We start from the raw sequence: 24,970 nt of genomic DNA, 5'->3' as shown, positions 1-24,970 counted from the left end.
AAATCCAGGGTTTTTTTTTTTTTTTTTTTTTTTTTTATGTGTTTTTAACGTCTTGTTTTCAAATTTAGTTTAATTTGGCTCAACCTTCTTGTCTTCCCAGAATGCACTGCTGATAAGAAATTTGTCTTCGCCGTTTATAATTATTTCACAAACATCCCTGTGAACCCCATGAGCCTGATGGTTGCTGGAAAGACTGGTTGCAAGCCTGTTATCTCCAACAAAGACTTTGCCGTCTTCAAATTTTCTGCCTCTGAGTGTGGAACACATTCTTATGCAAGTATTTTGCTGTAGAGAACAGTTTGTACTGTACACTGATTCAGTCAGTTCATTGAAACAAGAGGACGTTTGCTGTAATTCTACAGGTCATTGGCGAGACGATAATTTACCTGGCTGAGGTACAGACCATAATTAAAGTTCGCAACCTGAAGTACGGCATGATCTCCAGGGATAATCCAATCAGGTTTTTAAAAATGTTCTGTGAAAATGGTCTAGCCTGTCCTTTTGCTGTCTTCAATGCATGTTTCTGGTATTATAGTGTATTTTTATCAGTGCATATTGTTCCAAGTCTTCGTAATCTCACAGGCTGCCATTGTATGCTTGTATGCCTATATGCATCTTATTTTTCCTCCTTTGTCTTATTTTGTCTTCCTTAGACTGATGGTTGAGTGCCGCTACCCAAGGGTTTCAGCTGCTCCCATGTTTGCAGGACCTGTGCTTGCGAGTGCAGGATACATGGTTATGAGTCTCAGTCTGCCTCCAGTCCTGGTGTCTGAAGGGCGGTTTGGAGTTCAGCTTTTAATTTCTATGGGTAAATTTCAGTAGCCATGTTAAACTGGAACATGCCATACTGTCATAGCCTTTACTATTTGAGATGCTTAATTTACCCCCAATTTTTTTTTTCTTGCAGATGAGACTTTCACTAAGTTTTATCCACAGTGTCATCAGCCCCTACACGTTCTTTTGGGGAAGTCTGTATATCTGGAGTTGCGTCTGAGGTCTCGAAAACCGGCAGCTACTCTTATAGTTCACTACTGTGTGGCCTATCCACGCTCCGCTCAGAGTGCCCTGGTTCTACTGTTTGATGGGTAAGAGACCATGGCATCAGGGGTATTTGATTTGTGTGCATTTTTATTTTAAGTTCATTAACATTTGTTTCCATAATTACCTGTTGCACTTCAACACCTTTCGTTTCAGTTCAGTTTATTCCAAAAATAATTTGATATGCATATATTTACAAGTTTTCCTTTTCTCAAATGTCTTATTCAGCATTGATTCTTCTTTAACACTTATTCTGCAGATGCCCTCATCCTCTCGACTCTGGCAGCACCCCCATCCTTTATATGAAACATCTTCCTCAGAATCGGCACCAGCGTCGCTTTGAGATTAAAGCCTTTCAGTTCATGGATTTGTCCACCAAAAAATACCTGAATGAGGAGGTAACTACACACACACGATCAGAAGCATGATTTGGAAAGAAGCCGGTGGTTCAAGTGTTTCTCCCTGCAAACAGATTTACTTCATGTGCTCTACTGAAGTGTGCTTGCCCTCTGGGTCGCCTTGCACAGAGACCTGCTTCGATGGAAAGGTGTGTGTTCAGAATTGAATTAATTCAAATGTTCATGATCTATTACAATGACTTATTTCTATTGTCTGCCAGCTGATGTCATTTGGTGTCAATTTTCTTGTAGTTTCCCTGAATGAGGCGCAGGTGAACCACTGGCAATGAGAGTGTGTGAATCCTCTTGTATTGGTGTTGTCTAACGTTGAATAAAATTTTAACTCCATCTTTGCACAATGTATATTTTGGCAAGCACCTAAGACTAAAGCATCTGACTAAAACCAGCGATGCAAATTTACCAGGGATTTAAAATGCTGACAAAGCTATAAACCTTCTAGGGTGGTCATGCTGTCAGGGAAGAAAAAATGTTTAATATCACTTTAAAACTATCAATTATTAGGAGAAAAAAAAAAACTTAAAGGGATACTCCACCCCAAAATAAAAATTTTGTCATTAATCCCTTACATTAATATAAAACAGTATTTCGGAACACATTTTTTCCAAGTTAAGTCAGCATGTAGCATTGGTTTTTATTTCTTGATTACTCGTGATCTTGACATAACTAATTGTTTGATCGTGATCTAGGACTCAACAAAACAGTTGTGTTAATGAGAAAAACAAGAAAGAAAAGGGAAATACATTTATTCAAAGCTTAAGCACAACACGCTTATTTTGACAAGTTCATACTTTGACCTCAAACAACATTGCTGTAGCTCAAACAGTAGAGAAAGCGCTAGCAATGGGTCATGAGTTCGAGTCCCAGGAAATGTATCAACTGATGAAATGTATAACTTGAATGCAATGTAAGTCACTGGATAAAAGCATTTGTCAAATGCATTAATGTAACAAAAGAACATGGCTATCAACTGAAATGTTTGACCTAATTTAAATAAACGTTTTTGCCCATAACAGTGGATGACTACAACTATCCTAATTTTCTTTGTTTGGACATTGGGGGCAACTGGTGTTATTTCCAGATATTCTTCATGTTCCTTGAGCTTAATGATGGTAAAAGTTAGAAATCCCCCATATTCCATGTCCTTCCTCATCACACATGAACATGTGCATAATTACACACTACACAGTCTGAAGGTAGCATGGCAACAAGTCATTACAATCTTTCACAGGGTTCGTACAGAAACTGCAAAAGTAAATTCCAGGACTTTCAAGGACTTTTCAAGCACTACTTTTTTGGTTTTCAAGGACTAAAATCCGAAATCTCACTTATCAAACAATATTATTATCTTTCAAATTCTAGCCTAATAAACTAATACAAAATGGTACAAATAAAGTGCGGCACAAAAGCATGCAATGACTGTGGCAACTTTAACATTTGAAAGGATAATATGGCAAAGTTATCGCTTTCCTTATTCAAACTGATTTTTTTTTTCCATGAATATATGATTGACCTGAAGAATGAAAGCTGTATCATACACTTGGGAAATGATGAGCAATATCACCACTTATCAACACTAGGGTGTGTGACAATACACTTAGCTCACAAGATATACAGATACTTGATTCACTAGAATGAGACAATATTTTAATACTGTAATATTTTTAAGATTTTTTTTTTTAATGACAAAATGTCTTTTAATCACACAAATCTAAACGATGCACTTGTATTTTGAAATATTTTAACTAATATAGGGCTGTAACTAATGATTATTTTGGTAATCAAGTAATCTACTGATTATTTTGACAATTTAGTAATCTTATATTTTTTAGTAATACAAATAGACCTAATTGAAAAACGGGCTTTAGTATGACTATTTATATATAAACTAACGATGAGGCAATAATAATTGGTTTAAATAAAGTATCAAAACCAAGTAATTACATGGTTTTATAGAACAACACTGCTAAAATAGGCCTACATAATGTAATATGCCTGCACAAAATATGAACACAACCAATTTAAGTATATGTATTTTAACAAATACCTGCAGAGGGCGCCAACGGCCTGGCCATGCTTCACTTTACAGCGTGATTCAAGGACGTTTAAATCCGTGTTTAATATTTGGCCACATGCAAACTCCGAACAAGGGTTTGAACTTTTATTTTGAAATCGCTATGTACAACAAATCGCATATTTAGAAATATGTTGATGTATTCTCCTGTTTTGGCATAGGTTTATAAATGATTTACGTTACAAATCTAGTGAGATAACATGCACTGTTTTCCCAGATGAACGTTAAACAACCCAAAACTCACAGTATATGCAGAGGAAGCGTTTGTGTTCCGAGCTGTTTTTATACAGTCTATGGTCCCGAGCAGCTGAGATGGAGATGAGCTCCACGCTTGTAAATGATAACAGTGCAACACAAAACGCGTCAGACTTTATATGCGTTCCCAAATGAAACCCAAACGAACAGCACATGCAATAAAAGACCGAACAATATAATACAAGCACTATCAAAGGTTTTACCGCAAACACAACTTTATACTAATATCGCGAGACCGCTTTTCACCTCAATGAGTAATATCGCGAGATCTCGTGCGCTGCGAAAAGCCCGGCGAAACGGCTTTGTATTTATATCAGATGCGCTGCATCGTTAATTTTGCGTAAAAAGATTGTTTTATCGAGAGAAAAAAATAACACTAATTTTTATATATACTGCCCTTTATAAATTCAAGTATTTTTCAAGTACCTTCTCAAAAATATGGCTGTTTTCCAGGACTTACATTTCACAGTCAAATTCAAGCACTTTAAGCACCTTGCACGAACCCTGCTCTCAGTTTAAGTTACCTATGTCTGACTCTGACCAGATCTTACACACTTAAAGTATTCTGGAAAGAAAAGATATGATGAAAGTAAGAAAAAAATCAGAAAGGCCAACTCCATCTTCAGTCACTACTTTTCCTGCTTCCTGTGGCACAAAAAGAAACCGTAAACAATATTGCAGTAAAACATGACCATAAGATTTATTTCTTTAGCATAATTCTGGAATACATACACTATTTTACAGTTAGACGATGGCTTCCATTCCACTGCTTCCTTTAATAGGGCAAACAAATGAGAAAAATAGAAGAATATTTTAGTAAACTTCACATATAACTGTACTATTTGCTTATAACTGGGGATGCACCAATGTATCTGTCAATAATCGGTAAGCCCCACCCCCCTTAGTTACTGTTGCTCACTCAGACAAACAAACGGAGTTGCTCACTATCTTACAATGACAGCTGTCAGTGAAAACCTTCTTCCGGGGTGGTTCTGATAAATTTGGGACACAGATGGACCTTCAAGTGGGACTTAAATATGCCATGGAGGAATATATAAAAGATATTAAAATAAATATGTAAAAATACAGATCACAATGCAAATGGGAGAACTGTTACGGTCGTCACGATCGCAACGACAACATCCCGGATCAACGCCGTTCATATACTGCAGAGTAAGATTAAGTTAATTTACATTTAACTCGATTAATATGGAGAGGCACTCTAATATAGACCTTCCTTTATGTGTTTTTGACTTTAGCTGCACGGTACATGACTTGAGAACAGTTCGCCATTTAGGTTTGTACGTTAGCAAGGACTCACTAACTTTAACGCTAACGTTAGCTAGTTTTAGCCAGAGATACCTTGCTGAAGCACAAGATGACATTAATGTTCTGCTTGAGCAGATGAAGAGTGTAGCTTAATGAGAGTGACAACCAGAAAATGAACATTTTCGTCTTCATGGTGATTGGGGTTGAATGCTTAGGGACATTTTGCTCTGTTTTGGGTGGATTTAGGAAATGGAATAAAATAAATTACATTGCCTATTCTCTCAGGATAACTGGAATTAGTGTTAGAAGTACCCTAGGCACATCATTTTTCCATTTTTGAAGCATAAACCCCATAAAAACAATGCGAGCTTCGGATCCTCCAATGTTTCTCTATGGCTCTGAAACCTACAGATGTCCGAGTTCCACTCCCCTGCAACTGATACTCGACTGCCATTGGCTCATCTGCGTTCGAGGGGAGGGGCTTACTGATAAGGTCAATTATCTGCACCATCAGCCATCTGCTGATTGTTTAAAAACAGCCATGATCTGGTTATATCCTGTCAATCAAAAGGGGGCAGAAAAACATGTCAAACTACAACTTCTGTGTGAAGAAAATGTCTCATTCAATTTAGGGCTGTTGGAAGTTAACACGATAACGCATTAACGGCATCTCACTTAGTTGGGGACACTTGACTGATTACACAGACACTATTGGAAGAGAGTTGAACTGGATGATGACATCACTGAATCATCAATGAACTGACTTTAGCTGGAAAAATTACTCTGCTATTGTCTTCTTGCATTATTGACAAACTATTTTCCTGTTTGAAGATGGACCTTCAAGTGGGACTTAAATATGCCATGGAGGAATATATAAAAGATATTAAAATAAATATGTAAAAATACAGATCACAATGCAAATGGGAGAACTGTTACGGTCGTCACGATCGCAACGACAACATCCCGGATCAACGCCGTTCATATACTGCAGAGTAAGATTAAGTTAATTTACATTTAACTCGATTAATATGGAGAGGCACTCTAATATAGACCTTCCTTTATGTGTTTTTGACTTTAGCTGCACGGTACATGACTTGAGAACAGTTCGCCATTTAGGTTTGTACGTTAGCAAGGACTCACTAACTTTAACGCTAACGTTAGCTAGTTTTAGCCAGAGATACCTTGCTGAAGCACAAGATGACATTAATGTTCTGCTTGAGCAGATGAAGAGTGTAGCTTAATGAGAGTGACAACCAGAAAATGAACATTTTCGTCTTCATGGTGATTGGGGTTGAATGCTTAGGGACATTTTGCTCTGTTTTGGGTGGATTTAGGAAATGGAATAAAATAAATTACATTGCCTATTCTCTCAGGATAACTGGAATTAGTGTTAGAAGTACCCTAGGCACATCATTTTTCCATTTTTGAAGCATAAACCCCATAAAAACAATGCGAGCTTCGGATCCTCCAATGTTTCTCTATGGCTCTGAAACCTACAGATGTCCGAGTTCCACTCCCCTGCAACTGATACTCGACTGCCATTGGCTCATCTGCGTTCGAGGGGAGGGGCTTACTGATAAGGTCAATTATCTGCACCATCAGCCATCTGCTGATTGTTTAAAAACAGCCATGATCTGGTTATATCCTGTCAATCAAAAGGGGGCAGAAAAACATGTCAAACTACAACTTCTGTGTGAAGAAAATGTCTCATTCAATTTAGGGCTGTTGGAAGTTAACACGATAACGCATTAACGGCATCTCACTTAGTTGGGGACACTTGACTGATTACACAGACACTATTGGAAGAGAGTTGAACTGGATGATGACATCACTGAATCATCAATGAACTGACTTTAGCTGGAAAAATTACTCTGCTATTGTCTTCTTGCATTATTGACAAACTATTTTCCTGTTTGACACTGTAAAGCCTCGTACACACCGGGACGATTATCGCGCGTGCTTATCGCCGACATTTTTCGATGTGTCTTTTGTGTTCATACCCAAGCGATTTTCGCTGGCTATGAGTCGAGTGAATGTGCAAATTCACTCCCTGATATTAGATGGCGCTTAATGAAAAACAGAAATACCCCGGTACACATCGAATCCTCTTTGATCTGCAATTCCTCTCCATAACAACTCCCTCTTATTGAGATTTTTGTAGTCGCTGTCGCGTTTGTCATAAAGCCCTTTGTGTTCAGACACCAATGAGACCAGCAGCTCTGCATTCATCTTGCCTCGATGCATCTTATTAGTCTACTTACTTCCTCTTCGTCGTTAGGTATCAAGTGTGCTCAGCATGACCGTTTTGTGCTTGAGTGCCACCAAGTCGTGCTTTACTGTAACTTCAGCAGCTCCAGGCATGTGAACAAAAGTGCCAATCTCATTGGTCGGCCAGTTTTTAACTCGGCGCGTCAAACCACAAAAACGAGCCCGAGGCGTTTTTAAAAAAATTATGCTTTTACGCCTCGCGTTTTGCACACTCAAGCCCCGTTCACACCGCCAGCGACATAGCGACATAATCCCATTCATTTTCAATGGAGAGCTGGCGACTTCCGGCGACTTCCGGCGACACGAGCGACAGTGACCGTTGGCGACGGAATGTGGGCGTGTCAAGCGATGCGAGTCAAGCGACAAAAGTTCAGAATTCTTCAACTTTATGCAAATAAGCAGCGAATTTCACAAGCGATAACCAATGGGAGTGAAGTCAGTGGAGAGCACATGATTCATCTTCTGTAGTGGAGTGTTACAGGGGTAACTAGGCAACCAGTAGTGGGAACGCCCACTAGCGACCTCAATTGCCAGCCACAAGCGACAAGCAGCGAAAAAGTCGCTGGCAGTGTGAACGGGGCTTAAAGTTGCTTTGACACAATCACCATTGTATAAAGTACTATATAAAATAAAGGTGACTTGACTTGAAGGATTAGTTCAATTCCAGAATAAAAATTTCCTGATCATTTACTCAACCCCATGTCATCCAAGATGTTCATGTCTTTCTTTCTTCAGTCAAAAAGAAATTAAAGTTTTTGAGGAAAACATTTCAGGATTTTTCTCCATATATTGGACTTAAATGGGAACCAAGTTGTTGAAGGTCCAAATTGCAGTTTCAGTGCAGCTTCGAAGGGCTCTACACGATCCCAGCCGAGGAATAAGAGTCTAGGAATATTATCTAGCAAAACGATCGGTCATGTTCTAAAAAAAAAAAAAAAAAAAAAACTAATATATTGTTAAACCACAAATGTTCATCTTGCACTAGCTCTACTTCACACATGACGTAATCACATTGGAAAGGTCACGCACGGTTAGCTCTTCGTCTGTGTGCTTCGGTTCAGAAAGGAAGGGTAGGGCAAAAAACTCAATCTCATTTTCACCTCCAACTTCAAAATCGTCCGACATCGTTGTTTTACCTTTTTTGTAAAGAGCGTTTGACTTTCTTTGCGTGTTTGCTTTGTAAACACTGGGTCGGTGCTTCCGCCTACGTCACGCGTGACCTTTCCAACATGACTACGTAATGCATGAAGTCAAGAACCATTTGTGGTTAAAAAGTATATACATTTGATTTTTTTTAAGAAAATGACCTATCGTTTTGCTAGATACAACCCTTATTCCTCAGCTGGGATCGTGTAGAGCCCTTCGAAGCTGCATTGAAACTGCAATTTGGACCTTCAACAACTTGGTTCCCATTTAAGTCCATTATATGGAGAAAAATCCTGGAATGTTTTCCTTAAAAACCTTCATTTCTTTCCGACTAAAGAAAGAAAGACATGAACATCTTGGATGATATGGGGGTGAGTAAATTATCAGGAAATTTTTATTCTGGAAGTGAACTATTCCTTTAGAGTCATAGCAGCAGGTTCTGTTTGACCCTATGAATCACCCATAGCAACCCATACCAACAAAAATAGTTACATTCTGAACATTTTAATATATTAATAATGTAATACTTATGTGCACTTATTACATTTTGTTTTGTTATTATGTAATCACTACACAGCCCTCATGGCATATTATTTCAAAAACACCAGCAGATTTTTCTGCTGTACCTGCACTGTTAACTGCTTACCTCCATTGGCTGCTGTTTGTGCATGTCCATTGGCTGCTGTTTGTGCATGTCCATTGCTATAATTCTCCCCTGGGAAATCCAATGAGGAATAGAAAATAAGAAACACAGAACACTTATCAATTTTAATTTACCATAAAATTATGCATCTGTTAAATGGGTCGAAGTGAGTGTTAAATTAGTGAAGTGCTCACAATAAGCGTGTGTTAGAAGGCAATTAATTATACAAATAAACAATAATAATAAACAATTATATTTGGTGGCGGTGGTATCATGGAAACTTGTCTGTATTAATGGTAACTCTGCTGAAATTGTTTATCTAAGTCATTTATTTCTGGTGGTCTAAAATGTGTATAATACATTTGTGGGGCAGTCATGGCCTAATGGTTAGAGAGTCTGACTTGTAACCTGAAGGTTGCAGGTTCGAGTCTCAGTGTAGGTGGGGGGAGTGAATCACCAGCACTCTCTTCCAAAGGTCGTGGGTTCGAGTCTCGGTACCAACAGGGATTGTAGGTGGGGGGAGTGAATAACCAGCGCTCTCTCCACCCTCAATACCACGACTGAGGTGAGACCCTTGAGCAAAGCACCAAACCCCCAACTGCTCCCCGTGTGTGCGTGCGTGTGTGTGTGCGTGCGTGTGTGCGTGCGTGTGTGCGCATGTGTGCGCACGCGCACTTGGATGGGTTAAATGCAGAGCACAAATTCTGAGTATGGGTCACCATACTTGGCCACATGTCACCACTTTTTTTTCACTTTACTTAGATTTCGGGTCAAATTTTTTAATGTGTTGGCTTTAGCAATTTTCCTTCAGTTTTATTTAGTAATGCTATTACTAAATTATTACTAATACTATTAATACTATAGTAATACTCTGCCAACTGTAAGTTGTTCAGTAGCTATGTTATGCACTGTCATTGTCCCCTTTCGTCACTTCAGACGACCCCTCTTCAGTGATGCACTAGTGCCGACTCTGCTCTTGTGTTTATACTCTGGGGTTCCCTTAACTTTCATTCTCGTGATAAACTTAAAGACATAAAATGAAATTTGTGTATATGTGGAATGAAAGATAGATTGTACTGCATGTTAGCTTGCTTATTTGGATCTATGCACATGTCATACTAACAAGAAACTATGCTTCTAAACACAGGTTAAGATAACTGCGATGCTCTTTGTGAATGTTTCCTGTTCATTATTAGTAGCGGAAAACTGTTTCCCTGTCAAAACATACTCATTATGCATTTTAAAGTACTCCATCAAATTTGTGGTGATTTTATTTTATTTATTTTTTATATATATAAATTTAATAACCGTTGTGTAGCCCATTAAAATCATCCAGCAGTAGGAGCATTCACACCCACACAAGCACTAGTGATAAAATTGTTGTATGCATGAACACCCCAGAACACTTATCTAAAGGGAAATACAGATTCATTTCACTTTCAGTTTACCTGGGAGAAGATTTTGAGTTACTCCATTAGCATGATTCCTTTGTGCTGCTCCATTGGTATTACTCCATGGGATAACTAGAGATTATTACAAATAAAGATCATAAATACCATTACAGTCTACATGCACTGCTGTCAGGGACAGATAGTTGTTAAGGAGAGTTTAGTTGCTTGCAGCTTAACCACATTAATAGATATTTCACCTGACTATTACAAGAGTTTGGTCATTCTTACCACCCAGCCCTAAGTGAAACAATAGTTGGTGTTTTTTTTTACAAAAAAACAGCTTGTCAATCCTGATAGTTGAAGCACCTTTATTAAATAAAAAATATAAAAAAGAGTGTGCCCAGGATCAGTGATCCTGTTGTAATACTCACCGAGTCTTTTAGTCTTATGAAGGTAAAAGCTGAGTGCTGCAACAAGAACTATTATAGCTATTATAACTATAGCTCCAATCACAGGTCCAGTTGGAATAGAGGTAGACCTTTGGTGCAGTCTGTGCATTTCCCATCTGCAAAAAAAAAAAAAAAGGCGAAATAAATGGACAGTAAAGTGTAAAATAACACTTGTATAGTGTGCAATCGCTGAAATGTCTACATTTAGAGAACTGAAATTCCATTGTTAAGCCTTTAATCAAGAGTCATTTTAAGGGGTCATACATTTTATCCATAGATTTTAACAGAAGTGTTTGTGTTGCACATTATAGAAAACAATGTTAGCAAGAGTTCATTTGAATTGTATTTGAAAATGGTTAATTTTAACCTTAAGTGCTATTTTTGTCTTGCAGATTTAAAATCTTCATAGTGTCTATGTCACAGGTTGAGGCATTTTCTCACATTAAAGTACACTGATGACTCATCAGTGTCTCATAATTATTCACGAGACTGCGCGTGCTTATCCTATTGGAATCATATTCAATGACAGAAGATGAGTGTGTTTTCACTTTTGAAGTGTTTCTTCATGGCATAATTTCTCTTTCCCGGAGTCTCCTACACAAGTGCGATCCATCTATACCGTGGCTAACAGGTCTTTAGAGCACCTTGATGATTTGTGCATTAAATTATAGCCATCACAGGATACATATGTATCTGTGTAATGTCCAGGGAGCTTACAAACTATGTATTATATATTTAATGATTTTGTAGCATGCAATGTTACAAATACAGATTCAGCATGCATTTGTGGGACACTTTGATTCTTTTAACTCAGAGTAAAATAAAACTGACTGGGAGCCGTTGTTTTGTTGCCTGTCTCCCCTACTTCCCCTCCATTTCACAGAATGTTTCAAAATTGAGTTGAGAATTATCCCTTGCTAAAACAGGGGGTGTCATTAATGCATATGCTTACCCTTTAACAAGACAAAGTCCTCAGTGCTTTTAATCAAATGTAAATTCTATTTTTTTTTTTAAACAACCAATAACAATTCTATTTTGTTTTCATTAATAACTAGTAGTGTTTTTAAGCCTTTTTACTTTAATTCCCAAATTATAAGAATGCGGTTACAAATTTCAGATTTCAATTATTGTTAGTATTACTGTTGTTGTTGTTTTGTGAACTGATGTTCAGCTGTTCTTTTTAATAGTCAACTTATTTGCAGTTCATCAGTCATCAAAGCTCAGTAAACACTGCAGGTGTCGTGATGGTCACAGACATGGAGATGTACCTACAGTATAATATTATCAAGCTGACTGCTCACTAAGAAACTTACAGATGTTTTCAAGCCATTACAAGTTTGATGTGACATAAAGTGATGATATGGTGGATGAGTGGGTGCTTTATACTACTTACTTTTAAATTAGACTTCCCATTAACATCATTTTTTTCGTTTTTTATTCAGATCAATATGTGGATGTGAAACTAGCACTAAAACGAGAGGCAGGATTTATTGTGTGAATAATGAAATAGGCCAATCAAGGCATGACTTTTCCAACATCACTTTTCCCCATTCATTCACAATTACCCTCCACCAAACTCATGACATGCTTTGCTTTGAGTTTTTATTAAAACTCAATAAAGAGTCAATTCAATAGAGATGCTGTAGCTTTAATCTCTAAATTGAATTGCTGGTGTCGCTGTTGGAAAGCTTTATACACTTTTTAATATATTTTAGAATATTTGTGGTGTTTTATTTTTCTATTGCGGATTATTTTCTCATTCGATTTTTAAGGAGGCACTGCCATCCCTGCTTCCGCTGAAGAAACACCCCTGCTTTAATGATTGAATTTCAGAAGTGCACCTGCCCATTCAGTCCTGCTAGATAATGATAAACAAACTTTGCTTGCTGTTCTTGAAGGAGGCTCGAACCCGAGGCTTGGCTCGAACTCCGAGTAAGAACGGGGAGGTGGAGGGATGCCGGAAGAATAGTCGCTGGGACGGTGCAATGACTGCTGCTTATATACGCTCGTAGCAATGATTGACAAGACTGAATGATTAGGCTCCTCCCGAACATATGTTTGGAACTTCATTAAATGCTTTCACTTTGCCTACCCCATGTGATGATAATTGGTTCTTTGAGGGTTCTGTGAAACACAAAACAATCATATTCTGCTTTTTCATCCTCCTTGATAACCACACTCTTCCTCAGCTGGAATGTTTCATCATGGTTTGGTTTGACTCCTGAGGATTCAATCTCATCTTCAGGCAGGGACGTGCGATATTTCCTTATGGCCAACGTCACATCTTTGGGGTAGAAGCCAGTGGCCAGACAGGTGAGTTTCAGCTTGCTTTTGTCCTTAGTAGACCTTTTTGCAAACACATTAACTTTTGGAGGAGCTGAAAACACAGAAAACAGTTTATCAGTGAGTTATATCTCTATGACAGCTGCAGATCATCAACAAATACAAATACTGTACATTTACTCACAGCCCTGTTTAGGATGGGCACATTATCCCATTTCTTCTTGGTTGGAACAGCTGCATCAACAGGAGCGACCCACTGAGACTCCTTATCATCAAAAGATAGGAAGTTCTCTCCATCGTAGCTGTACTCATCAATGCCTTTGGAAAACTTCACTTCACTTCCCTGTTTCTCAATTTCACAACCATGTCTCCACTGAAGAACATGAACATCTGAAATAGACACAAATTAAAATGTTTGTGAGTCAGATGATAATAAAATAATTAAAAATGTACATAAAACTATGTATTTGCAGGTTAAAATGTATCAATGATCCTCACCTGATTCATTGTGTCTTCATACGTTTCATCAGAATGTCGACGTTCACATTAAACCACTGCTCTGCTCTTTCTTGACTGGGTGCCTTTTTCCCAGTAATCCTCCTGCATTTTCTCTTTCATCCACTGCTGTTTGGGAATCTTTCTGTGCCCATCACTATTGTAATAGTCAATCTGTCTGTCATCAAGCAGACCCATAGCAGTGAACTGATAGATGCCCGGCTGATTGACAGGTTTGGACAAGGCCGTGTAAATGTAATACAGGGAGTGTTTCTCTGCAGTAAAGAGGAATATAATATGCATTATATCAACTATTGAAGTAAATGTGATAAAAGGGGTTGCTACATTTCTGAAGGAAATGGCAACATGAGGTGGGTGAGGCGCACTCAGGACAGTCTCAAAACATTTCAGTTACGGAAAGAATTTAACAGAGTAAATGTATTATAAATCCAGAACTATGATTCAATGAGAGAATAAGCCGATCAAACAAGACCTATCTTACTGGATACAGTGAAATTAATATTTTTTTCAGTTTTAAAATGTTGTTATAATCTCCGTTTATCCAGAAGGATCACATTCTTTTGATAAATTAACACGAGGCCAGTGGCAGAGCCAGGATGTTTTTTTAGGGGTGGCCAGGGAGGGGCCAGCAACCAGTCTGGGGTGGCACAGAAATCTTCATTATTTCAATATAAAAATGTGATTGACTATAAAGTATTGGACTGTTTTAGTGCCTAAAACACAACTGAATACAATTAATTTCTACTAAATTGTAATTGAGATATTTGTGAATTAGATCAAGTAATGCTGAGTGAATATGACAGTTTGTGTATTATTCCCCACCTCCAGGTATTTTAATAAAGGGGCTCACTATAGCTTTATTGCTCAGTCAGCTTGGTTCTAGTTCTCAAAACCCCCAAAAGCTTGCTCTCCATCATTGCATCCTCATTGATGAGACATGCAGATAGTGATAAAAATTGGTTAATAAAAAAGAAAAAAAAAAAAGCCGGAAGTCACCAGCACATAAATGCCAGAATGTAAAATTAGTTATTTTATGCATTTAAATGGTTTCGTTTTCGTTTGTAAAAAAAATAAAATAGTGCATGTTTTCTAGTATAAGTGCACTGTGTTCAAATTTATTTGTGCATTAAATTACAAAGAAAGAAAAAAACAGCTTGCGCCTTATATATGATCTAGAATTGCACAATATTTTAGTACATGCATTTGAGAGACGTTCTTTAATGTGATGCTACATACATGAATGCACGAATCGCCTTTTTGGTAATTTCATGGCTTAACTGACGACAAAAATACATTGTATGTTCATAGTTTCTTGTTAGCTTTATTTATGATGAAGCGATATAGAGCGTGCGCCATATATTCGCGTAAAGTTGAAGAGCGTGCGCCGTGAGCACGGTAAAACAGCTGTCAGGACAGGAAAGTTTGTTTTACTGACATATAGCCTAACAACATCTCATCAGACCGCAGTTCCCTGCTGTTCTACTGAAGCTCATTTGGCACATGTTCCTTTCCGCGCGCGTTTGACTTGCGCCTGGCGCTGAGGCGAAGTTGAAGTACGCGTCTGAAAGGTCTCCCGTTTTATGTGGTTTAATAAATGCATTTCTTGTCAAGAAAAAAAAAGGAACATAAACTGCAGTTTTGAGTGGGGTGGCGAAGTTTAGGCCCCTGCACGAGGCTGGCTGCTAAAACATAATCCTGAACCTGTACAAACGTGTCTAATCCTGGGATCGATTTTATGATCAGTAATAAAGATGCTGGTAAATAGGCCGCTGCCATGTGGATCAACGTTTAGGACATCAAGTTCGTGGATAGTTGCTTTTAAGTTGACAAAACTCTTATATAATTATTTATATCAGTATATAGATATATATAGACACTTTTAAATGTACGATGTTAGCATACATTCGTAATAAAATGTATAACATATCTGTGGTAACAAAGCCGTTGTAGACCAGAAAGTGTTACTTTCACTTTCTTTCTCTGACAAAACGAGGCAAAATGTGATCATTTACCTGTCTGAAGTGAGGTCCCACAGAGAAGAAAAACACAAAGCAGAGCAAAAATCTTGGTCGCGTCAAACGTGCCCATGATTGGAAAGCTTTTACTTAAGTATCAATTAAATACTGATATTTACTGATGTTTGAACGCAGCTTCGCAACAACTGAACAGGCCTTTATCAAACTTCCGCGTTTGAAAAGCGGACGATTCCAATAGTTGCGTTGCGTAAAAGAACTTCCGCTGCAGCCTCTATCAATGGCTGTGCCCATATAGCACGGCATTGTCGTGGATTATTTATGTAGAATTCAGCACATATACGTCTTCTGAAGACACCAATCTCAGTTTACAACAATTCATTAAGTATTATGAAACGAAGGAATATGTTGTCACGATATCCCGATGCGTATTTCGTGACTTAAACAGGAGCACGCGAGCCATAGCCTACTGTATGTGTATAGGCAATTCTTCACAGTCTGATTACCTTATTTCATTTCAGAACAGCAAGAAAACTATACAAACAACATATCACATTAATAAGCATTAGTATTAGCCAAAGTTTAAAACATGACTAAAGGCTGTATAGAAGTATTCAATTAAAGGTTTAGGGCAAACTTGTAGGCTATTAAACATAATGCTCACATTTTATTATGCAATCTCAATTGCATCAAATTGAAGTTGTTAAAATAAAGAAATATTTCCAGCCCATAGACGATAATTAAAAATAAGCTTGATCATCTTAATCGAGTTATATTCTCCGTGATTGCGTGCAACGATTAAATGTCATTACTGTGACAAAAAAATAAAATAAATATAATGCAAAAGGAAACAAAATAATATAATAAATTAATAAATTATAATAAATAAATTATAAAATTAAATTAAATCAGTCCGAGTATTCCTCTGGCAGTCAGTCCCTCCAGGATTTCGCGGGATTTTTTTCTGATTTTTGCGGCCTAAAATGACTGATTTTGCTGCGGCTTTTCTCAAAATTTGCGGTGATATTTACAGCATTTCTTATTGTTTTGCAGTGAAAATATACCACAGACAACATTATTCTAACATTGTTATGACTTTTCTGACTTCGAGAACCATTGTAGGGCTCCAGACTAACATTTGAGGACACCAGCACCAGTGCCCTTAAATTCTACAGAAGATGGCACCAGCACCTGACAGTAAAGCACTCACCCTAATCGCACATGTACATCTCGGAGATGTCTATTTGATGTCTGCATTTACATATGCAAGATGTATTTTTTTAGAGTGTTTGCTCATCTGCAATACGTTTCTAAGACGTTTCCTGTCAGATGTCAAATAGACATTTATTAGAATGCATGTAAAACTGCTTCTGAGACGCTATCAGATTACACAGCAGGTGTTTCCCAGATCTTTAGCAGACGTTTTACAGATGTACTTGTGCTGTCTGGGTAGTTGAAATGCAGATAGAATTAACTTTTATTACTGTCATTCATAACGTCTAAATATAATTTAATAAATACAAAAAATATATATAGGGAGTGGAAATGGCTAATAAGCCTAAGTACTTCTCTGCAGCCATCTACTAGTGGTAATTTAATGTCTTTTTTATTTTAAAATAAGTCTTTGCTTTCCTACATTATGAAACGTTTAGTTTTATAAATGGGGGCAACCTATGAAGGATGAACAAATAATGTCATCACATTAAAAACAACTTTCAAATTCGGTAATACTAAAGCTGTTGTGCTATGTTATTGTAATATTTACCATTATACAATCAGAGGAGTATAGAAAAGTTTATGAAAGTGTCACTCCACAATACAATAGCAAAATATTTAAGTTGTTTTAAATTGGAATATACTACAAATATATTTTTATATATTAATGAGGGGTGCACAAGAATCAAAAACATTAAACAAGATTAGTCTTCACTTAATAAAATATCTTCATTTATTTGGAATGAATTTTCTAAGACAACAAACTTAACATTTACCATTAGATTAGTAAAACGACAATGAACATTAAGATGTGATTGAACTTGACTAACATGCAAGTTGTAAAAACACACATACATACATATAATTATATTTATATAGCGAGGCCGAAGTTACCTTGGTAGAAGACCACAATGTCGTTTATATAGCAAACATGGACTTTTACCATGGTAACTTCAGCCTACAATATGTTAACAAGGCAGGTAAGGATAGCTGACCACATTAATCCTCAAATATTAGCGGATTTTATATTTTAAAAACAACACTGATATAACTACATATATATATACTACGTATACATGTATACGTTATTTTATAAATAATGTAAATACATTATTTTATTGTCTACTAATTACCAAAAACCCCAGTTCTGTCTCCCCAACTCGATGTATTTCAATTGGCCGCTATGAACTTCCTGGAACTATTTGAGGTATACGTGAATCACGTGACGATCGACCGTTTTGGACTTCCATTGACGCAACTCTCTCTTTCTATAGCGCTGAGAAAACTCATCTCAAACCCCGTTGCAGGAAACACTGCGCATCGGTTTGAGCTTGAACTTCCACGTTGCAGAAAATGGTGGACGAAGGTTAGCTAATAAGAAAATTCAGAGTGATAATTTCACTCGTATCTGGGCAGATGTGGTGAAGCAAGATTACTAAACCAACACAAGCCTTATAGGTGCACCGCCTTATTACATTTAAAACCGACAAGAGTGATAGATAGGTCGGTGTTCAATGATCCATAATATTTATTAATGCTATATTTTACAATAAGCAGTTCTTCCACCGAAGTTTAACCAATTCGCTTTTTGCTTGTAAGATTTAGCAACTTGAGGCAATATGGGAAAAAACGGAAAAATCGTAGCTACTTTTTCATTACAATTCTATTCCAGTAAACTTGACAGTTTGGGGTTTCTTTATATGGGTCTGAGTTTTAAAATGCATGGTTATTAAATATTAACATCTATAACCATCACTAGCAACACTCTGCAACCACTGATTATTGAAATATTGTTTGTTGGAGACAGGTTTTGTTTTTTTTAAGCAGTCAATTATCACAATGGAAACAGATGTCATACTCGTTGATTTTTATCTTATAAAGGTAAAACTGAATCTATGATTTATAAACTAGAATAAATGGATCCCACTGGGGCTAAAAAGTGGCCCTGGACTTTTTGGCACGGAGCGGCCCACCACACCATAAACCAGGGATCCTCAAATCTGGCCCACGAGATCCACTTTCCTGCAGAGTTTAGCTCTAACCCTAATCAAACACACCTGAGCATGCTAATCAATGTCTTCAGGATCATTAGAAAATCACAGGTAGGAGAGTTTGATCCGGGTTTGAGATAAACTCTGCAGCGCATTGGCCCTCCAGGGCAAGATTTGAGGAACCCTGCCATAAACCCACCAGGTCATTAGAGCTATTTTTAACACCACTTAGGCTACTAACATACAAATATAACACATTACACAAATATCTTTTTTTAATTATTATCATCAACATTAACGAATGACTGTCTGTCACACTTACACTGTCGGAAGGAACGATAGAGACGTGGAGTATAATAAACGGTCCTTTAATCAGCAAAACACATGGGTATAGGCTAATCCAACACAGGAATGAGGGTAGACACATGTACAGATGGAGTAGACCCGACCAACAGACTGATCAGACTCGAACGTAAGTACACAACTTAATCAGGGAACAACGAGACACACACAATTATACATACAGGAAAACTAGGTCAGGGCAGGCACATGAAAGAGTGCTATAAGACATTGAAGAGTGCTATATAGTTTTAAAGAATATTAAAGATAATTGTAGCAGTAGTAATAGGCTAATTTTGTCCCTTCAGGTCCCTTCAAGGTAAATTTTTGCAGCATCTCATAAAACTCTGTCACAATTACATTGAATAAACTGAATAAATGCAGTTACACTAACATATTAGAAGGTGAATTATAGCCCTGACTTTGCTGTGCTTGTGCTCAACTCTAAATTAACAGTTCTCTGCATATGTACATTATAGGCCTGTTCACAACATCACAAATGTTTGACTGAAAAAATCAGTCTAATTTTCACATACGATTTGTCTGTTGACACCAATGCATTTAAACTACAGATAGATGGGCTGAATGAAAATGCAGATTCGCTCTCTGACAGTAGAGAGGAAGTCAAACAGTATTTACATTCTTTCAGACAGTCCTTCAGATTTTTGTATTCGATATGGTGTTTATCAAATAACACTGAATACTTTCAATTCCCCCTTTGATAGTTTTTGATCACAAACAAAATTATAAAATACACTTTAAGTAATCATGTATACAGCACACTGTATACAGGCTCCATTACTGTTTTTGTTTTCACAAGTAAGGTGTACATTTTAAAAACACTTAGGACAAAAATCCAACTTTGTAACTCAATTAGTCATTCTTTCAAAACCAGATCTCATGCTTTCTTTGTAGTACACGATCAGTCTACATAATCGTTTCAAAACACAAGATTATTGCAATATATAATGAATGTTCATTCAGTAGCAAACAATGCAAGATACATGTTTCAACTCACCCCTATTGGCTGAAATAAGTACAGTAACACAGGCTACAGATGGTACATTAGAAAATATACTTACATTAGCTAACTTACATAATTGACATACATAGGCCTATAATTGAAAAACCATAATGTTTGTGAATCGTGATATCACCTATTCAGTGTGTCATTAAAAAGGTTTGATAGAGTATGACGTGGCCATGAGGTATGTTCTAGATTAGAACAGATTTTGCGGCCAATACAGTAAATATTTTCACTCTGCCATATGACTTAGTCTGTACTATAGTTGACCTTTACAGTGTGAGTTACAGTAATGTGGCAGTCTCTACCATGGTAATGCCTCTGTTTACAGCAGGGCTATTCAACTGGCGGCCCATGGGGCCAATCCGGCCCGCCAATCATCTTCATCCGGTCCGAGAGAAGAGTCGCACGTCGCACATACGCCTTGAGTTGTTTTTTGCACTAATTAATTTGTCCACAAGGTGGCTACACTGGCCCAGGCCGTGGTTTCACAGCCGAAAAAGAAAAGGAAGAGACGGAACAACAACAACCGGAGACCGCAACATCAATAAATGGTGCTTTGTCGATTTGTGCACCTGTCAGATTTGGCTACCTCCCATTAAAACAGTGGGTAGTACAATTCAACAACGAAAAATGCTACCTGTAAAATTATGGTTTATTAGCGTTGTGGCGAGGGGGTCGTGGTTCAGCGAGGTCTGCAACGGGAGAGAGAGGCAGGAGACGAGCGGTCCGTAAGTAGGTCAAGTGCAAATGATAAACACCTGTGTCTTGTTTCAGTAATTGGTGTGGAGAGAGACTGACTGGGAACTCGAGCCACAAGGGGAGACTGTTTGCTGGAGCCGGAATTGTATGCAGATTTATATTCTGAGTTATGTACTAAGTGATTGAAAGCACAGTGGGCACCACTTCTTTTGTTTGTGCCAGAGAGCTTTAAATAAAGCACGAGTCCCAGTCACGCCGACCCTGTCTTCTTCCTTCCACACTTTGAACCACATCACACTGGTGCCGAAACCCGGGAAGGAAGAAGAACGCCGCCGCTGCCATCATGCAGTCCCCGCCAGGATCGCCATTTGCGGAGGTCATCCAATCACATCCAATCACAATCACTGGTCTTCACCAGGAACACCATCAGGCACTGCTGGGCATGAGGGACAATCAGGAACGGCGTTTCCGAGCACTCATCCAAGCCCAGCAGGAAGACCGCGAGCTGTTCCGGAGCTGGATTGACCGGGAGGTTCGGGCTACGGGAACTCCATCTGCCCCAGCCCTGCCCACTCACGTGCCTCTCAATAAGATGGGTCCCCAGGACGACCCTGAGGTGTTCCTAGACCTGTTTGAGAGGTCGGCTGAGGCATGTGGGTGGCCCCAAGAGGACTGGCCAGAAGCTGTCAGGAGACTGTCTGGAGAAGCGCAGGTGGCCGCACAACAGCTGCCAGTCCAGAACCTCCTGGTCTACAAAGACCTTAAGCACGCCATCCTCCAGCGAGTCGGCCTGAGTCCCGAGCAGCACCGCCAGCGCTTCAGGTCGCTGGACCTCGGAGAGTGTGGTCGACCCTTCGTGATGGCTCAACAGCTCCGGGACGCCTGCTGCTGATGGCCGAGAAAAGCGACGTTGAGGAAGTCCTTGATAAAGTGGTACTGGAGCAGTTCGTGGCTCGGCTGCCTAGGAAGACTGCCCAGTCATAACTGGCGGAGGACCAGATGGTGGCATGTCCCGGGTTTCGGCACTAGTGTGATGTGGTTCAAAGTGTGGAAGGAAGAAGACAGGGTCGGCGTGACTGGGACTCGTGCTTTATTTGAAGCTCTCTGGCCCAAACAAAAGAAGTGGCGCACACTGCGCTTTCAATCACTTAGTACATAACTCAGAATATAAATCTGCATACAATTCCGGCTCCAGCAAACAGTCTCCCTGTGTGGCTCGAGTTCCCAGTCAGTCTCTCTCCACACCAATTACTGAAAGGAGACACAGGTGTTTATCATTTGCACTTGACCTACTTACGCACCGCTCGTCTCCTGCCTCTCTCCCGTTGCAGACCTCGCTGAACCACGCCCCCCTCGCCACAAACGTCTACACCTACCCCCCAACCCTAAACCTACCCTTACAGTAATGCAGATACATTAAATATTGTTCAGTGTGAGAAAAATGACGCAATATTGATGTGCGCATGTGCAGTAATCCCTGGTAGGACAATCTGACGGGTAGGATAAAATGTCAAATGTTGACGAGCGCTTGTGCAACGGGGTTATGAGATAACTAGTTTAAACGAGTATAAAGACAGTGTTATTATATCGGTCATAACTTCTGGTGAGAAATAGCGCAGACACTGGACGAAGATGTTTATCAGATGGAGTACAGTTTGAAAGGCTGCGCGTTCAGCTGTACGCAAATGCTGAGCCGCTTCAGACAGTGCGCCAGTAGCTCTTTGACCGACAAAAACACACAATTATACCAAAACTATAAAATACAATTTATAGTATGTGAAGATTGTTTTGAGCTCACTTAAATTAAAAGTGATATTTTTCAGAGCCTACTAAATGTTAAAAATAATGTCTTTCAATCGAATACTGTACTGTAATGTACAGAATTCAATACTGTAATGTTGAATGGCTATAATTAATGGCTAAAATTTAGGTGAAAATGCATTTAGACATCAGTAGTAGTATTGGTATCAAAAATACTAGCCTTTGTTAATAATAGTCTACTTGGTAATGAGATGCCATTAAACATATTTAAAATATACCACCCTTTAGTTTCTACATCAATTTGGAGGTTCAATGTGAAATTATGACAATATATTAATATGCAATTAATCATGATTAATTACAGAAAAATGTGCAATTAGTTAATTTGACAATTGCCCGACGGACAGACAGCACTAATGTTTTTGTAGATGTTGGTGTTGGTAATATTAGTTGATTTTACTGCTGAATATGGATTTAAATTTAGGTTCTTATTTTACAGGCCCCCCAAAAAGAGATCAGGACGGCCCCCTCCCCCTTGGCCCCCTTCAAATTTTCAATTCAATAATCCGGCCCTCATATGAAACTAATTAAATAGCCCTGGTTTACAGTGTCACATGGCATACTGTAATGTAAAATGCTGTATTTGATGCCATCTGTAAAAAAAAAAAAAACTTACATCATACAGGTGCATCTCAATAAATTAGAATGTCATGGAAAAGTTCGGAGCATATATGGTCCCACTCTAAAAGAGTGTTAAAGTAACACTGAAGCAGTGTTAAAGTTAAAGAGATAATTATGTGATTAATTAAGTGCTGATTGATCATTAGTAATGAACAGCTGCTGTTAACAAGCAGAATCACTGAAGAAAAGAGAAACACAAGAACTACAACTGACTTCAGCCACAGCCTTAGATGAAATCAACTGAAATAAGACAGCAGAACATGATCAAACAACTCCACAAACAGCATTACAGTTTGACTTTATTTCTGTCATATATCTACAAAAATTCTTTGAGAATTAACAGGTTTAGATGGTTTATTGAAAACGTTTCGTTTGACCTCACCATCGTGGCGATCAGTGTTTGCTTTAGTTGGGCTCTTGACCCTTCATTTTTTAATGCTAGGTTGTCTGGTTGTTGTAACTGTGTTTGTAAAGCATATTTGTTATATCAATAAAAGCTTAGAAGAACCATGCTTAAATGGTTCTGGTTAATTATTGATGCTGGTGTAATCATCATTTTGTGGCCTGCTTCACTGATCTCGTTCAGTGGCTGATCTTTAATACTATAGTGTGGGTTTTCACTTCTTTCATGATATTTACGATAGCTATATGTCACTGCAAGTTGAGATAATACACAATTATGGAGTTTGAAACCTTTTATGTTTTCAGCCTTTAAACCAACGGTATCATTTGGACACACGGAGACATCAAGAATCAGCACATGAATCTCAACAATGGTGACAATCAAAAGCTTCATGCTGCAATGCATGCTGGGTACCAGCACAGGAAAAAAAACTAATCCATGACTCCCAGCATGCATTGCGGCATTCTTCTTACTAGGTGCTTTTATTTTTCCTTTTGTGTTTGTGTTGAGTTTTAGCAGCGTGTTTTGCGATGTTCAGAGTCGATATGTTTATAAATTTGTTTTGATTGTCACCGTTGTTGAGATTCATACGCTGACTCTTCATGTGTGTGTTTCATAGCATGTTTGAACCTTTTTTTTTTTTGAGTGATGTGTGTGATCTTTCATAACAGCCCGCTTGTTCTTTTGCTTTAATATGTTACCATAACATCGCTTTGGCACAAAAAGAAACTTTGGACAAAATCAGTGAACCTGTTTTATAAAGATGGCAATGTCATTTGTAAATCATAACCAACACCATTACATATTGTGCTGTGGCCCTTTTTCACCACAACACTTGTTGAAAAACACAATGGTTAAAACAGCCAAATAAAAATAATGTTAAAAAGTCAAGGTTCAAGATCCCAACTAAAGCAAACACTGATCTCCATCATGGTAGTGTCCGAAAACAACAACCTCTAAACCTCTGTTAATTTTCAATAAGCACTTCTGTACACATCTGATAGAAATAGCATCAGTCTGGTTAGTAATGTGAAGCTGGTGATGCTGTTTTAGAAGTTGTTTAATCAGATCTTGAGAGATTTAATGTCTTTTATTTCAGTTGATTTCATCTAAGGCTGTGGCTGAAGTCAGTT

The 24,970-nt window shown here is 38.2% G+C and overlaps 1 protein-coding gene and 1 pseudogene across 1 annotated transcript in view; one reads left to right on the top strand and one right to left on the bottom strand.

Annotated features, from left to right (window-relative positions):
* Positions 1-1,779, top strand: part of LOC107670692 (zona pellucida sperm-binding protein 4-like) — a 4,961-nt gene extending 3,182 nt beyond the window's left edge. The window contains exons 5-11 of the mRNA XM_016463377.1: positions 101-273; positions 363-460; positions 654-808; positions 908-1,085; positions 1,298-1,436; positions 1,511-1,585; positions 1,689-1,779. Of these exons, the coding sequence (XP_016318863.1) occupies positions 101-273; positions 363-460; positions 654-808; positions 908-1,085; positions 1,298-1,436; positions 1,511-1,585; positions 1,689-1,697 (827 nt within the window). The 3' untranslated portion in view covers positions 1,698-1,779. The remainder of the gene's footprint in view (positions 1-100; positions 274-362; positions 461-653; positions 809-907; positions 1,086-1,297; positions 1,437-1,510; positions 1,586-1,688) is intronic.
* A 1,930-nt stretch (positions 1,780-3,709) lies between these two features.
* Positions 3,710-15,934, bottom strand: LOC107670693 (H-2 class I histocompatibility antigen, Q10 alpha chain-like; annotated as a pseudogene).
* Between the last annotated feature and the right edge of the window lie 9,036 nt (positions 15,935-24,970).

The sequence above is a fragment of the Sinocyclocheilus anshuiensis genome, unplaced genomic scaffold, assembly GCF_001515605.1.
Source record: "Sinocyclocheilus anshuiensis isolate Anshui unplaced genomic scaffold, SAMN03320099.WGS_v1.1 scaffold1342, whole genome shotgun sequence".
NCBI classification, from domain to species: Eukaryota; Metazoa; Chordata; class Actinopteri; order Cypriniformes; family Cyprinidae; genus Sinocyclocheilus; species Sinocyclocheilus anshuiensis.
The sequence above is the reverse complement of the archived record's forward strand: the minus strand, read 5'-3'. Positions and strand labels throughout refer to the sequence as shown.